Source organism: Rhinichthys klamathensis, unplaced genomic scaffold (genome assembly GCF_029890125.1).
Source record: "Rhinichthys klamathensis goyatoka isolate OS25496 unplaced genomic scaffold, OSU_Roscu_1.1 h1tg000436l_1, whole genome shotgun sequence".
NCBI lineage: Eukaryota > Metazoa > Chordata > Actinopteri > Cypriniformes > Leuciscidae > Rhinichthys > Rhinichthys klamathensis.
The window spans coordinates 141,196-157,767 of NW_026606932.1; the positions used below are offsets into that span (position 1 = coordinate 141,196).

Below are 16,572 nucleotides of genomic sequence, written 5' to 3' on the forward strand. Positions count from 1 at the left end.
GGTGAGTGAGTGAGTGAGTGAGTGAGTGAGTGAGTGAGTGAGTGAGTGAGTGAATTGGTGAGTGCGTCGGTGGGTGAATTGGTGAGTGAGTGGGTGAGTGAGTGAATGAGTGGGTGAGTGAGTCGTTGATTGAGTCATTGAGTGAGTGAGTGAGTGAGTGGGTGGTTGGGTGAGTCAGTGAGTGAGTGAGTGAATTGGTGAGTGAGTCGGTGGGTGGGTGAGTGAGTAAGTGGGGTGGGTGAGTGAGTGGGTGGGTGAATTGGTGAGTGAGTGAGTGAGTGAGTGAGTGGGTTAATATTCTAACATTTTTACTGTTTTATTCTAAACTATTTTAGTGTTATTTTCATTGCTTGTATTTAATGGCACATGCTTGTTTATGCTAGTAAAGCACTTTGAATTGCATTGGATTTGTTTTAAAGGTCCTTTATAAATAAAGATTGATTGAGTGTGTGAGTGAGTGAGTGAGTCGTTGAGTGAGTGAGTGAGTCGTTGAGTGTGTGTGTGAGTGAGTGACTGAGTGAGTCGTTGAGTGCGTGAGTGAGTGAGTGAATTGGTGAGTGAGTGGGCGGGTGAGTGAGTAAATGGGGTGAGTGAGTGGGTCGGTGAATTATTGAGTGAGTGATTGGGTGGGTGAATTGGTGAATGGGTGGGTGGGTGGGTGAGTGAGTAAGTGGGGTGAGTGAGTGGGTCGGTGAATTATTGAGTGAGTGATTGGGTGGGTGAATTGGTGAGTGGGTGAGTGAGTTGTTGAGTGAGTCATTGAGTGTGTGAGTGAGTGAGTGAGTGAGTGAGTGAGTGAGTGGGTGGCTGAGTGAGTGGCTGAGTGAGTGAGTGGGTGGTTGAGGGAGTGAGTGAGTGGGTGGTTGGGTGGGTGAGTGAGTGAGTGAATTGGTGAGTGGGTGGGTGAGTGAGTAAGTGGGGTGAGTGAGTGGGTCGGTGAATTATTGAGTGAGTGATTGGGTGGGTGAATTGGTGAGTGGGTGAGTGAGTTGTTGAGTGAGTCAGTGAGTGAGTGAGTGGGTGGTTGAGTGAGTGGTTGAGTGAGTGAGTGAGTGAGTAAGTGAGTGAGTGAGTGAGTGAGTGAGTGAGTGAGTGAGTGAGTGGGTGGGTGGGTGGGTGGTTGGGTGGGTGAGTGAGTGAATTGGTGGGTGAATTGGTGAGTGAGTGGGTGAGTGAGTCATTGAGTGTGTGTGAGTGAGTGAGTGAGTGAGTGAGTGAGTGAGTTAGTGGTTGGGTGAGTGGGTGAGTGAGTGGGTGAGTGAATTGGTGGGCGAGTGAGTGAGTGTGTGGGTGGGTGAATTAGTGATTGAGTGAGTGAGTGGGTGGTTGGGTGAGTCAGTGAGTGAGTGAGTGCATTGGTGAGTGAGTCGGTGAGTGAGTAAGTGGGGTGGGTGAGTGAGTCGGTGAGTGAGTAAGTGGGGTGGGTGAGTGAGTGTGTGGGTGAATTAGTGAGTGAGTGAGTGGGTGGGTGAATTGGTGAGTGAGTGAGTGGTTGGGTGAATTGGTGAGTGGGGGAGTGAGTGAGTGAGTAAGTGGGTGGTTGGGTGAGTGAGTGAGTGAATTGGTGAATGAATTGGTGAGTGAGTCGGTGGGTGAATTGGTGAGTGAGTGAATGAGTGAGTGAGTGAGTCGTTGAGTGAGTGAGTGGCTGAGTGAGTGAGTGGGTGGTTGGGTGAGTCAGTGAGTGAGTGAGTGAATTGGTGAGTGCGTCGGTGGGTGAATTGGTGAGTGAGTGAGTGAATGAGTGGGTGAGTGAGTCGTTGAGTCATGTGAGTGGGTGAGTGGCTGGTTGGGTGAGTCAGTGAGTGAGTGAGTGAATTGGTGAGTGGGTCGTTGGGTGGGTGAGTGAGTGGGTGGGTGAATTAGTGAGTGGGTGAGTGGGTTAATATTCTAACATTTTTACTGTTTTATTCAAAACTATTTTAGTGTTATTTTCATTGCTTGTATTTAATGGCAATTGCTTGTTTATGCTAGTAAAGCACTTTGAATTGCATTGGATTTGTTTTAAAGGTGCTTTATAAATAAAGATTGATTGAGTGTGTGAGTGAGTGAGTGAGTGAGTGAGTGAGTGAGTGAGTGAGTCGTTGAGTGTGTGAGTGAGTTAGTGAGTGAGTGGCTGAGTGAGTCGTTGAGTGCGTGGGTGGGTGGGTGAGTGGGTGGTTGGGAGTGAGTGAGTGGGTGGGTGAGTGAGTAAGTGAGGTGGGTGAGTGAGTGGGTCGGTGAATTATTGAGTGAGTGATTGGGTGGGTGAATTGGTGAGTGAGTGAGTGGGTGAGTGAGTTGTTGAGTGAGTCATTGAGTGTGTGTGAGTGAGTGAGTGAGTGAGTGGGTGGGTGGCTGAGTGAGTGAGTGGTTGGGTGAATTGGTGAGTGGGTGGTTGAGTGAGTGAGTGAGTGGGTGGTTGGGTGAGCGAGTGAGTGGGTGGCTGAGTGAGTGAGTGGTTGGGTGAATTGGTGAGTGGGGGAGGGAGTGAGTGAGTGAGTGAGTGGGTGGTTGAGTGAGTGAGTGAGTGGGTGGTTGGGTGAGTGAGTGAGTGAATTGGTGAGTGAGTCGGTGGGTGAGTGAGTCGGTGGGTGAATTGGTGAGTGAGTGGGTGAGTGAGTCATTGAGTGTGTGGGTGTGTGTGTGTGAGTGAGTGAGTTAGTGGTTGGGTGAATTGGTGAGTGGGGGAGTGAGTGATTGAGTGGGTGGTTGGTTGGGTGAGTCAGTGAGTGAGTGAGTGAATTGTTGAGTGAGTCGGTGGGGTGGGTGAGTGAGTGAGTGAGTGGGTCGGTGAATTATTGAGTGAGTGAGTGAGTGAGTGGGTGGGTGAATTGGTGAATGAGTGAGTGGGTGAGTGAGTTGTTTAGTGCGTCATTGATTGTGTGAGTGAGTGAGTTAGTGAGTGAGTGGGTGGCTGAGTGAGTGAGTGGTTGGGTGAATTGGTGAGTGGGGGAGGGAGTGAGTGAATGAGTGGGTGGTTGAGTGAGTGAGTTAGTGAGTGAGTGGGTGGCTGAGTGAGTGAGTGGGTGAGTGAATTGGTGAGTGAATTGGTGAGTGAGTCGGTGGGCGAGTGAGTGAGTGCGTGGGTGAATTAGTGATTGAGTGAGTGGGTGAGTGAATTGGTGAATGAATTGGTGAGTGAGTCGATGGGCGAGTGAGTGAGTGTGTGGGTGAATTAGTGATTGAGTGAGTGGGTGGTTGAGTGAGTGAGTGAGTGAGTGAGTGAGTGAGTGAGTGAGTGAGTGAGTGAGTGAGTGAGTGAGTGAGTGAGTGAGTGAGTGAATTGGTGAGTGAGTCGGTGAGTGAGTAAGTGGGCTGGGTGAGTGAGTGTGTGGGTGAATTGGTGAGTGAGTGAGTGGTTGGGTGAATTGGTGAGTGGGGGAGTGAGTGAGTAAGTGGGTGATTGAGTGAGTGAGTGAGTGGGTGGTTGGGTGAGTGAGTGAGTCGGTGGGTGAGTGAATTGGTGAGTGAGTCGGTGGGTGAATTGATGAGTGGGTGAGTGAGTGAGTGAGTGAGTGAGTGAGTGAGTGAGTGAGTGGTTGGGTGAATTGGTGAGTAGGGGAGGGAGTGAGTGAGTGAGTGAGTGAGTGAGTGGTTGGGTGAATTGGTGAGTAGGGGAGGGAGTGAGTGAGTGAGTGAGTGAGTGGTTGGGTGAATTGGTGAGTAGGGGAGTGAGTGAGTGAGTGAGTGAGTGAGTGGGTGGTTGAGTGAGTGAGTGGGTGGTTGGGTGAGTGAGTGAGTCGGTGGGTGAGTGAATTGGTGAACTGATGAATGAGTGAGTGAGTGAGTGAGTGAGTGGTTGGGTGGTTGGGTGAGTGAGTGAGTGAGTGAGTGAGTGAGTGAGTGAGTGAGTGAGTGAGTGAGTGAATTGGTGAGTGCGTCGGTGGGTGAATTGGTGAGTGAGTGGGTGAGTGAGTGAATGAGTGGGTGAGTGAGTCGTTGATTGAGTCATTGAGTGAGTGAGTGAGTGAGTGGGTGGTTGGGTGAGTCAGTGAGTGAGTGAGTGAATTGGTGAGTGAGTCGGTGGGTGGGTGAGTGAGTAAGTGGGGTGGGTGAGTGAGTGGGTGGGTGAATTGGTGAGTGAGTGAGTGAGTGAGTGAGTGGGTTAATATTCTAACATTTTTACTGTTTTATTCTAAACTATTTTAGTGTTATTTTCATTGCTTGTATTTAATGGCACATGCTTGTTTATGCTAGTAAAGCACTTTGAATTGCATTGGATTTGTTTTAAAGGTCCTTTATAAATAAAGATTGATTGAGTGTGTGAGTGAGTGAGTGAGTCGTTGAGTGAGTGAGTGAGTCGTTGAGTGTGTGTGTGAGTGAGTGACTGAGTGAGTCGTTGAGTGCGTGAGTGAGTGAGTGAATTGGTGAGTGAGTGGGCGGGTGAGTGAGTAAATGGGGTGAGTGAGTGGGTCGGTGAATTATTGAGTGAGTGATTGGGTGGGTGAATTGGTGAATGGGTGGGTGGGTGGGTGAGTGAGTAAGTGGGGTGAGTGAGTGGGTCGGTGAATTATTGAGTGAGTGATTGGGTGGGTGAATTGGTGAGTGGGTGAGTGAGTTGTTGAGTGAGTCATTGAGTGTGTGAGTGAGTGAGTGAGTGAGTGAGTGGGTGGCTGAGTGAGTGGCTGAGTGAGTGAGTGGGTGGTTGAGGGAGTGAGTGAGTGGGTGGTTGGGTGGGTGAGTGAGTGAGTGAATTGGTGAGTGGGTGGGTGAGTGAGTAAGTGGGGTGAGTGAGTGGGTCGGTGAATTATTGAGTGAGTGATTGGGTGGGTGAATTGGTGAGTGGGTGAGTGAGTTGTTGAGTGAGTCAGTGAGTGAGTGAGTGGGTGGTTGAGTGAGTGGTTGAGTGAGTGAGTGAGTGAGTAAGTGAGTGAGTGAGTGAGTGAGTGAGTGAGTGAGTGAGTGAGTGAGTGAGTGAGTGGGTGGGTGGGTGGGTGGTTGGGTGGGTGAGTGAGTGAATTGGTGGGTGAATTGGTGAGTGAGTGGGTGAGTGAGTCATTGAGTGTGTGTGAGTGAGTGAGTGAGTGAGTGAGTGAGTGAGTTAGTGGTTGGGTGAGTGGGTGAGTGAGTGGGTGAGTGAATTGGTGGGCGAGTGAGTGAGTGTGTGGGTGGGTGAATTAGTGATTGAGTGAGTGAGTGGGTGGTTGGGTGAGTCAGTGAGTGAGTGAGTGCATTGGTGAGTGAGTCGGTGAGTGAGTAAGTGGGGTGGGTGAGTGAGTCGGTGAGTGAGTAAGTGGGGTGGGTGAGTGAGTGTGTGGGTGAATTAGTGAGTGAGTGAGTGGGTGGGTGAATTGGTGAGTGAGTGAGTGGTTGGGTGAATTGGTGAGTGGGGGAGTGAGTGAGTGAGTAAGTGGGTGGTTGGGTGAGTGAGTGAGTGAATTGGTGAATGAATTGGTGAGTGAGTCGGTGGGTGAATTGGTGAGTGAGTGAATGAGTGAGTGAGTGAGTCGTTGAGTGAGTGAGTGGCTGAGTGAGTGAGTGGGTGGTTGGGTGAGTCAGTGAGTGAGTGAGTGAATTGGTGAGTGCGTCGGTGGGTGAATTGGTGAGTGAGTGAGTGAATGAGTGGGTGAGTGAGTCGTTGAGTCATGTGAGTGGGTGAGTGGCTGGTTGGGTGAGTCAGTGAGTGAGTGAGTGAATTGGTGAGTGGGTCGTTGGGTGGGTGAGTGAGTGGGTGGGTGAATTAGTGAGTGGGTGAGTGGGTTAATATTCTAACATTTTTACTGTTTTATTCAAAACTATTTTAGTGTTATTTTCATTGCTTGTATTTAATGGCAATTGCTTGTTTATGCTAGTAAAGCACTTTGAATTGCATTGGATTTGTTTTAAAGGTGCTTTATAAATAAAGATTGATTGAGTGTGTGAGTGAGTGAGTGAGTGAGTGAGTGAGTGAGTGAGTCGTTGAGTGTGTGAGTGAGTTAGTGAGTGAGTGGCTGAGTGAGTCGTTGAGTGCGTGGGTGGGTGGGTGAGTGGGTGGTTGGGAGTGAGTGAGTGGGTGGGTGAGTGAGTAAGTGAGGTGGGTGAGTGAGTGGGTCGGTGAATTATTGAGTGAGTGATTGGGTGGGTGAATTGGTGAGTGAGTGAGTGGGTGAGTGAGTTGTTGAGTGAGTCATTGAGTGTGTGTGAGTGAGTGAGTGAGTGAGTGGGTGGGTGGCTGAGTGAGTGAGTGGTTGGGTGAATTGGTGAGTGGGTGGTTGAGTGAGTGAGTGAGTGGGTGGTTGGGTGAGCGAGTGAGTGGGTGGCTGAGTGAGTGAGTGGTTGGGTGAATTGGTGAGTGGGGGAGGGAGTGAGTGAGTGAGTGAGTGGGTGGTTGAGTGAGTGAGTGAGTGGGTGGTTGGGTGAGTGAGTGAGTGAATTGGTGAGTGAGTCGGTGGGTGAGTGAGTCGGTGGGTGAATTGGTGAGTGAGTGGGTGAGTGAGTCATTGAGTGTGTGGGTGTGTGTGTGTGAGTGAGTGAGTTAGTGGTTGGGTGAATTGGTGAGTGGGGGAGTGAGTGATTGAGTGGGTGGTTGGTTGGGTGAGTCAGTGAGTGAGTGAGTGAATTGTTGAGTGAGTCGGTGGGGTGGGTGAGTGAGTGAGTGAGTGGGTCGGTGAATTATTGAGTGAGTGAGTGAGTGAGTGAGTGAGTGAGTGGGTGGGTGAATTGGTGAATGAGTGAGTGGGTGAGTGAGTTGTTTAGTGCGTCATTGATTGTGTGAGTGAGTGAGTTAGTGAGTGAGTGGGTGGCTGAGTGAGTGAGTGGTTGGGTGAATTGGTGAGTGGGGGAGGGAGTGAGTGAATGAGTGGGTGGTTGAGTGAGTGAGTAGGTGGTTGGGTGGTTGGGTGAGTGAGTGAATTGGTGAGTGAGTTGGTGGGTGAGTGAGTCATTGAGTGTGTGTGTGTGTGTGTGTGTGTCGAGTGAGTGAGTGAGTGAGTGAGTGAGTGAGTGGTTGGGTGAATTGGTGAGTGGGGGAGTGAGTGAGTGGATGGTTGGGTGAGTCAGTGAGTGAGTGAATTGGTGAGTGAGTCGGTGGGTAAGTGAGTAAGTGGGGTGGGTGAGTAAATGGGTGGGTGAATAAGTGAGTGAGTGAGTGGGTGGGTGAATTGGTGAGTGAGTGAGTGAGCTTAATTGAATTTTTAGCATTTGTCTGTCTGTAAAATATATACATGCATATTTTAAAATTATTTTTCAAAACCCAAATCTGTGTGTTTCAGTGCCTGCCAGTCCTGAAGGGTTGCGTGTGATCAGCATGTCACCTCGTGCTTTCTCTCTCCACTGGCTTGCATCACCTGGATGTGATAAGAACTACCTGATCCAAGTGCTTCCTGACCACGGCAATATTACCATCACCACAACAGACAGCTACGTCCAGGTACACACTACCCCCCCCCCCCCCCCCCCCCCCCCCCCCACACACACACACACACACACACACACCCTGAGTCACTCACAGACCTCTCCCACAGTCGAATGCCAGGTGTCAGGTAGAAGAGTATCCGTGTCAGCTGGGCGGAGTGTGTGGAGGAAGGTTGGAGAACAAGGGAGAGAGTGAAAGAGAGAGAAGACCGTTAATAATAGGTTTAGCATTGGTGGTGGGACTAGTTTGTTTCTGATCACTCGCATACCAGCGGTTAGTTACCCATTCAGCAGCTCTCTCTTAGTGAGGAGCCATCATGCCATCCTGTCTGCCCCTGCTGGTTATCCTGTACTCGGGCCTCGGTAACGTTCAGGTAGGCATCAATTGCATATTTGCATTGCATGGGTTTTGCATTACATGACATGCATTAAATACTCAAGATAGAAGGGTTGGATGCCATTCAGAAGTGTATTGAGAATTATTTAAAAAAAAAACTATTCAGTTTGTGAAACTGAATTGATGTACCAAAAAGATTTGTTTAAAAAAGTAGAATTAAAATAGAATGTTGTAATCCTTGAAATGCCACCTATAGAATTTTTTTATGTAATCTATATTCCTTTATATTTAATAAATTAAACTTCAATATTATGGTAATATTGGGAAAATACTCCAATTTACCCCAAAGTAAATTACCCTTTTATGTTTCATTTCATTTTCTTTTTGCTGTAATTTGGATTCAAATTCCAATTGAACATCATGTGTTCAAATCATCAAATGATTTTCAATTAAATTAATTGAATGAATTCAAATTAAAGTTACAGGATTTTAAAGGGAGACAATTTTGTAACATTTTGAATCCCTGCATAGATTAGATAGATTGAATCCCTGCAAAATAGATTTATTCTCATAAAAGTTTGCAGAACTCTTACACATACACACACACACACATACACTTTGGTCTGTTTGAGAGTGATGGTGAGACGCTACACGACCTTGGAGGAATTCTTAAACTGGCTTGTGTTTCTTAGAATTAAGAAATACGACAATTCTGCCACACAAAGACTTGAGTGTGTGATAAATATCACTGAACACTGACTCGTCTTCCTTGTGCGGGACTGTATATTTTTAAAGGGTTTCCATTTTACATTTTATGCATTAATTTGTGGAGCATTCATAATTGACCATCATAATAACATTTCTGATAAAAGTTGCCATCAACAATTAAAAGTTTCGCTTAAAACCGGTATGCTTCATTTTCTGCATCATTTATATTTTCTTTACTATTTATATTTTCCCCTGTGTGAACTTGAAAGTAACTTGCTTTGGGGTTTGTAGGAGTTAGTTAAATTGCTAAATGGCTCAGAAAAGTGAAATTAGTTCTAAGAAAAGCTCTTGCAACATTTCTAAGCAAATATATTGGTAGATATTTTATTTATTTGCCGTGAAATTCATAGAAGTGTGGTTTATATATATATATACACTCACCGGCCACTTTATTAGGTACACCTGTCCAACTGCTCGTTAACACTTAATTTCTAAGCAGCCAATCACATGGCGGCAACTCAGTGCATTTAGGCATGTAGAAATGGTCAAGACAATCTCCTGCAGTTCAAACCGAGCATCAGTATGGGGAAGAAAGGTGATTTGAGTGACTTTGAAAGTGGCATGATTGTTGGTGCCAGAAGGGCTGGTCTGAGTATTTCAGAAACTGCTAATCTACTGGGATTTTCACGCACAACCATCTCTAGGGTTTACAGAGAATGGTCCGAAAAAGAAAAAACATCCAGTGAGCGGCAGTTCTGTGGGCGGAAATGCCTTGTTGATGCCAGAGGTCAGAGGAGAATGGCCAGACTGGTTTGAGCTGATAGAAGGGCAACAGTGACTGAAATAACCACTCGTTACAACCGAGGTATGCAGCAAAGCATTTGTGAAGCCACAACACGCACAACCTTGAGGCGGATGGGCTACAACAGCAGAAGACTCCACCGGGTACCACTCATCTCCACTACAAATAGGAAAAAGAGGCTACAATTTGCAAGAGCTCACCAAAATTGAACAGTTGAAGACTGGAAAAATGTTGCCTGGTCTGATGAGTCTCAATTTCTGTTGAGACATTCAGATGTTAAGAGTCAGAATTTGGCGTAAACAGAATGAGAACATGGAACCATCATGCCTTGTTACCACTGTGCAGGCTGGTGGTGGTGGTGTAATGGTGTGGGGGATGTTTTCCTGGCACACTTTAGGCCCCTTAGTGCCAATTGGGCATCGTTTAAATGCCACGGCCTACCTGAGCATTGTTTCTGACCATGTCCATCCCTTTATGGCCACCATGTACCCATCCTCTGATGGCTACTTCCACCATGTCACAAAGCTCTAATCATTTCAAATTGGTTTCTTGAACATGACAATGAGTTCACTGTACTAAAATGGCCTCCACAGTCACCAGATCTCAACCCAATAGAGCATCTTTGGGATGTGGTGGAACGGGAGATTCGCATCATGGATGTGCAGCCGACAAATCTGCGGCAACTGTGTGATGCCATCATGTCAATATGGACCAAACTCCCTGAGGAATGCTTCCAGCACCTTGTTGAATCTATGCCACGAAGAATTGAGGCAGTTCTGAAGGCAAAAGGGGGTCCAACCCGTTACTAGCATGGGGTACCTAATAAAGTGGCCGGTGAGTGTATAGTATATAAATACACGTTATGTAAGCATGGATTCGATTTTGCCATGTTATCTTGTTTTACTGGTGTTGTCAGGCTATTTTATCCTCACATCTGATAAGACTATTGTCTTTCTGGAACAAGTGGTGTGACATCACGTATGGTAACTTAGCCTGCCACTGTTACATTACTCAACAAACTTTGTGTTTGTGAACATGTGACAGAAGACCACAAGAGATGCTTTTTAATATATGATTTATATGAACAAATGGTTTCTGGTGAAATTATTGCTAGTAATGGCTCAAGAAGATTCGCTTGCAAAAAGTGTGTTTGTTTGTCTGTTTGTGGGAGTGTCTGAGGTGCATGGATTATTGATGGTATCTATAGATGTACAAAATTCCTTGTGTTGTTGAGGGTGGTTTGATGCATGATGGTGTTTTGGAGTAATAATACGATGTGTTTGATTAATGAAGTCATTGTCTTCAGTCAGGCATAGCCATCGCTATTAGAATCACATTCATATACCTGATCGCATTCAAATTGTGATTTGTTTAGTATCTAGTGCTGACTTTTTGGTTTTACTTTGGTTATGCTTCAGTTTTCTCAGAAGAGACATGACTCAGCAATATGTTGTGAGATATTACTACGCTTTATATACTGAAAATGAGCCTTTACTGACTATATTATGTGAAAAATTGTACACCATTCAGTAATGTAAAAAGCAATAACTAAATCAAAATAAGCACAGATATTATTTCTCTATAAAATAGATTTTTTACAATCCTGAAATTTTAGGTGCAAAACAACACTAACAAAATAGGTAACTAGAAGACATAAGATCTTACCATTATAAAGGTCACTCTCAAAAACGGTTGACTTTTTGGCTTATAAAACGCTGAATAGTTTAATTTCCTAACATAAAAGCTTATCATATATATATGTATTAAAGTCTTATTAGTAATCATGTCAAAATGTTATGTCCTTTGTTATTTTAGTCTTTATTTTTTCCACACCTATCATTTCTCTCTGATTTTAGGTAGAAGTTATGGGTAGGGTTACGTTTCGGGGTAGGGATGGGTGGACTTCGTGTACATAGGCCTAATTTCTGATGATAAATTTGACCCGCAATTTCATGGTTAACCGCAGCTGCACAGACCCAGAATAAAAATACAAAAATGTATGTATTTTTTATGTCAGTTCCTCAACTATCCTCTGAGAGTATTTAAATTTAAATGTATGCATTTGGCAGATACTTTTATCCAAAGGAATGCACATTGCGTTAAATGCATACATTTTTATCAGTTCAAGAATGTTAATATTGCCGGGAATCGAACGCATGATTTTTGCGTTGTAGCACCATGCTCTACTGTTTGAGCTTTAGGAAAGCACACAAAAATGAAACAAAAACCATTTAAAAACAATTAAACAAAATGATTAAAAATAGTTGTTAAACACGGTTTTAAAAATAATTTGTTCCCATGTTTATTTTTGATGTAATGTGTGAGAATGTGTGTGATTGTGATTGTATTGAATCCAATTAGTGTCAATTTGACCTGCAACATAAAAATTGGACCCAGAATTCGAACATACTGTAACACAAGGGGGAAAAAGCGCTAAACAACACAGTGTCTTTTATATTATCCAATATAAACAATAGAACATTTTATAGAATTCTGTCTTTTAAATATTGGATTTTTCGATCAAGAATCGTATCCGTTACCATATTTGAGAATGACTCATATGTTCATTGTAGATGTAGATCTATGTTTGTATGTATTGTGTCTATTCTGTGTTTTAGGCTCAAGTGTCCAGTGTAACCCCTGGAACATCATACACCATCACGGTCAATGCAGTGGCCTCGTCAGGGTTCAGCTCACCTGTCAGCCGAATACTTGTCACCACTATTGAGTCATGTAAGTCTGTGTATTCCATTCTTAAACCACTATCTTCTTTCAATAAAAATGATGCCTTCCTTTCGTTATTTATGTGTATTTCCCCATAGTTCCTATATATTCCTCTAGACTACCTCCTGTTTTTGTTTTTTAAGTTTCACTTTATCAAGTGAAAACATTCTATTCGGTCAAACAAATGTTGTAAATAATGTCACACTAACACAAATTCCCTAAATTACCATATTAATGTAGAAAATGTAATAAAATAACATACAATTGTAATGTAATATGTAATAATGTAATGTACATGAATCCATATGGACTTTTTTCCATTTGAAGTATGTGTGTACATTTATGTCTGCATAATTGATGCTGATTCCAGGCTTTGATAGGTCGGTATCATATTCCCGGGTCGCTGGTTTGCTCGTCCATATGAGAAAGGCATTGGCGGGTCACGCTTTCTGATAGCTTTATATTGTTATTCTCCTAAATGGCTGACACCTCCACAACAACAGAAAGCTGTTAGCGAGCCAAGCACCTTCTGAAAAGCCTCTACATTTGATAATGACCTGGACGATATTATATCTAGGTTAGAGTAACAACATCCGTCCTGCTTCATTGCAGAAGATGGGGATATAATGGCAACACAAATAAAAGAAGTGACAATCAATAAAAAAAAAACGACATGAAAAAAATTGCTGTAATCAACCAATTCGAATCAAGTAATCAATAAAGCTGTCATAAAAATAGGATCAAATATCAAATGCATCATAAGATTCTCAAGTTTTTTGTGTGTTTATATGTATGTGTATGTAGTACCTGCGGCCCCCTCTAAGCCAGAAGGTGAGCGGGTTGGTTCCAATGGAATCCTGCTGTCCTGGCGGATGCCGATGCCCCTTGACCCCACAATTCACTCATTTGTCATCAAATACAAGGAGATGTGTCCATATCCCGACCCTACCTTCACAGAGGTCACCAAGGGCCTGGACATCCCAGAAACTCTTCTGAACACACTCACCCCGGGAGCAACCTACAACATCAAGGTGCACGCTTGATCTTCACACATTTCAATAGTTTATGTGAAAGCAAAAATTCACAGTGTCTAATTTAACCACGGGATATATTTTCACATTATAGAATCAGAATATAGTGTATTTTAAACTGCTTAAAGGATGTACACAACACCATAATACAAAATGCACTTGTACTGCAGTTTTTTTTTTTTTTTTTTTTAGGAACTGTAAAAAGGAAATAAATTGAAATAACAAATGACACAGATTTGAAGAAAATACCAGTTCTCGACCCAGCCACAAATGTATTGTTCAGAAAAAGTATAAAATTAAAAAGTGTCAAAAATAATAAAGGGATACTCCACCCAAAAATGAAAATTCTGTCATCATTTACTCACCCTCAAGTTGTTGCAAACCTGTATGAGTTTCTTTCTTCTGATGAACACAAAGGGAGATATTTTGAAGAACGATTGGAACTTTGGCATCATTGACTTCCATAGTAATTTTTTTTTTCTACTATGGAAGTCAATGGTGCCAAACAACTGTTTGGTTCCAATCGTTCTTCAAAATATCTTCCTTTGTGTTCAGCAGAAGAAAGAAACTCATACAGGTTTGCAACAACTTGAGGGTGAGTAAATGATGACAGAATTTTCATTTTTGGGTGGAGTATCCCTTTAAAGCTCACCAAGAAACAGCACAGTCCAGTGGATAGTTTCTAAATGTCACAAAAATACATCCTCAAAATTACCTGGCAAGACTTCCTGAATGAAATTGCTTGTCACGGCCACATAAAGCCTGTTAACCATAGGAGCACACACACACAGAAATGGACAAAAATACAAATGTTTTGATGAGCTGCTCAAAACTATATACAATCGGCATGTTATTTTTTTATTTAGTACTGTCCTGAATAAGATATTTAACATAAAAGATGTTTACATATAGCCCACAAGAAAAAAATAGCTGAGTTAAAAAAATAATCCCGTTCAAAAGTTGACATACCCCACAATCTTAATACTGTGTGTCATTACCTGGATGTTTGTTCTTGTGTCCCTTGTTTGTCCTGAGCAGTTAAACTGGCCAATTTTCCATCATCTTTTGCATCTTTGAACCCTTTCCAGCAGAGACTGTATGATTTTTGAGATCCATCTTTTCACACTGAGGACAATTGAGGGACTCAAACACAACTATTAAAAAAGTTTCAAACATTCACTGATGCTCCAGAAGGAATCATGATCCATTAAGAGCTGGGGGGTGAAAACTTTTGAACAGGATGAAGATGTCCACATTTTTCTTTTGTTTAAATATATAAAAAATGTAATTTAGTACTGCCCTTCAGAAGCAACAGAAGATATGGTACTTGTATGTTTCCCGGAAGACAAATTAAGTACAATTTACCTTCATCCTAAAATTCAAAAAGTTTTCAACCCTCAGCTCCTAATGCATCGTGTTTCCTTCTGTCATTTTTATAAATTCATTAAAAAAAAAAGCTTGTGGACTATGTAAACATCTTTTTTGTTACATATCTTAAAGGTGCTCTAAGCGATGTCACGCGTGATGTTTTAGGCCAAAACATTTTTTGTCACATACAGCAAACATCTCCTCACTATCCGCTAGCTGCCTGTCCCCTGAACACACTGGACGACACGCGGTCTCTGTAGACAGCCCAGGCTCCACAAATGGCAACAAAAACAACTGCGGCGGCAACCCGCTCCAAGAAACATAACAAACATTGTTCCAGCCAATAACCGACAAGAATGATTTGGGGGTGGGGTTAGTGCGCGTACACATGAAGAGGGGGGGGGGGGGGGGGTGTGGAGGAGAGAGAAGCATGAAGAGGGAAGTTAGAATTGTATTCTCTTTAAGTTTGATATGGCCGCCACACGACCAAAGCGACGACGTTCCGATGAATGCAAAAATGCAAAGAAGAGGGAAAAGGAGAAAGAACACGCGAAGTCCCGAATTTACATTGGAAAAGCCTTTGAAAGGTGGCGAGAACTCCGCCGGCAGAAGGGCTTCCAATCCGACATTCAGGTAGCTCTGTTTTTGCTGGACAGGTGGGTAAATCCAGTTTGGTTTTTCTAAATGGACTTTCATGTTCGCCTAACAAACACAAGGATATAATTAGCTAGAACAATGCAGTCAGCGCTAACTTTGGTGAACACAACATATAGGTTTCTAGCAGCTAGCTATTGATCTCTATTGTAAATGATCACGCAAAACCACAGTAGGGAGTCCTTGTATGGCAGCTAAAGTTATAACCTCAGGTGGCGAAACGTTTTATCGTGTTGTTCTGGTAATATTACTCTTTTTCTGCATTATATGAAAGCATTTATCTAACTTGGCGACATTACACCTTGAATGAAGTATCAGTAAAACTACAGGGGGAGGGAAGGTCTAGCTAGCCTCCGCTTTGTTTGACAATACTTCGAATGTGAACAAGAAGTGACGTCACCCAACATCGCTTAGAGCACCTTTAATTAGGACAGTACTAAATAAATAATAACATGCATTTTGTATGATCCCTCTTATTTTGTTAAAATAATTAACATTTAGCAGATTCTGCAAGGTGTATGCAAACTTTTGAGCACAACTGTATATTGAAAGAATGTGCTACTTTTATACCAGCAAGAATGCATTAAATTAATCAAAAGTGACATTAAAGATATTTATAATGTTACAAAATATTTCTGACAGAATATCAAAACTATTAAGCAGCAAAACTATTTTCAACATTGATAATAAGAATCAGCATATTAGAAATATTTCTGAAGGAACATGTGACACTGAAGACCAGAGTAATATCTTTCAAAAACATTAAAATATCTTTCCGACCCCAAACTTTTGAATGGTAGTGTATATGATGCATAATAATGCCAAAAGAAAAGAAAAAAATCACAAGGGGGTGATTTCCATCCAACTCCATGCTAAAATTCTGATGGGACATCATGAGAAACTACCTTCCATACACTCTACAAAGACTCCCAATGTCTAAACATCATGGGAAATTCTATAGATTTCCAATTCCTTTCAAACTCCGAAGAACTCCAGGCTTCTTATTGAAGAATGGTGCAATATCCCACAGTTCAAGTTCTGAATTTCACTATTCCCCAAAGAAACTGTAGCTCTTCTGAAGGCAAAAGCACAAGTCCTGGAAATTAATACAATTATAGATGTTGTTACTGATATTATATCCAACCCATGTATATCTGAAATGTTAGAGCCCCCTTAACTTCCCTTTTTAGTGTTTCCCATTTATTTAATGTCTTTGTGGGGTAATGTTTTGTCACCTAATGAAACGGCAGCAAGCAAAAACTTTTCTGAAAATGGTTTTCATTAAACTGGTCCAGCGTTCAGCAGACACCACTGGATTAACTGTCCATGGGAAAGTTGCCAGTGGCCTCTATTCCATTGATCTCACTCAATAATTTATCAACTGTGAATTATTCATGTCCTACAGAGAACTCTGGATCCACGAGGGATCTCTGTTTTCCCTCATTTGTCTCGTGAATTCATTGGCTGGGTACACCGTGAACTCTGAATTGACTCTCTAAGCTTTTGTGTGAGCGTGAGTTTGTATGTGTGACGGTCTTTGATGGATCTGTTGTCTGGAGTAGATCATCTTGCATTGGAATCTTCATTCAGTGTCTTTATAACCACCTCTGCTAAGTCATGGTGATAAATCAACC

At 43.1% G+C, this 16,572-nt stretch overlaps 1 protein-coding gene across 2 annotated transcripts in view; it reads left to right on the plus strand.

The window, feature by feature from the left end:
• ptprq (protein tyrosine phosphatase receptor type Q) overlaps window positions 1–16,572 on the plus strand; it is a 78,198-nt gene that overhangs the window by 17,400 nt on the left and 44,226 nt on the right. For both annotated transcript variants that reach the window (XM_056235974.1, XM_056235975.1), the window contains exons 18-20: window positions 7,173–7,330; window positions 11,780–11,894; window positions 12,690–12,916. In XM_056235974.1, the coding sequence (XP_056091949.1) occupies window positions 7,173–7,330; window positions 11,780–11,894; window positions 12,690–12,916 (500 nt within the window). The remainder of the gene's footprint in view (window positions 1–7,172; window positions 7,331–11,779; window positions 11,895–12,689; window positions 12,917–16,572) is intronic.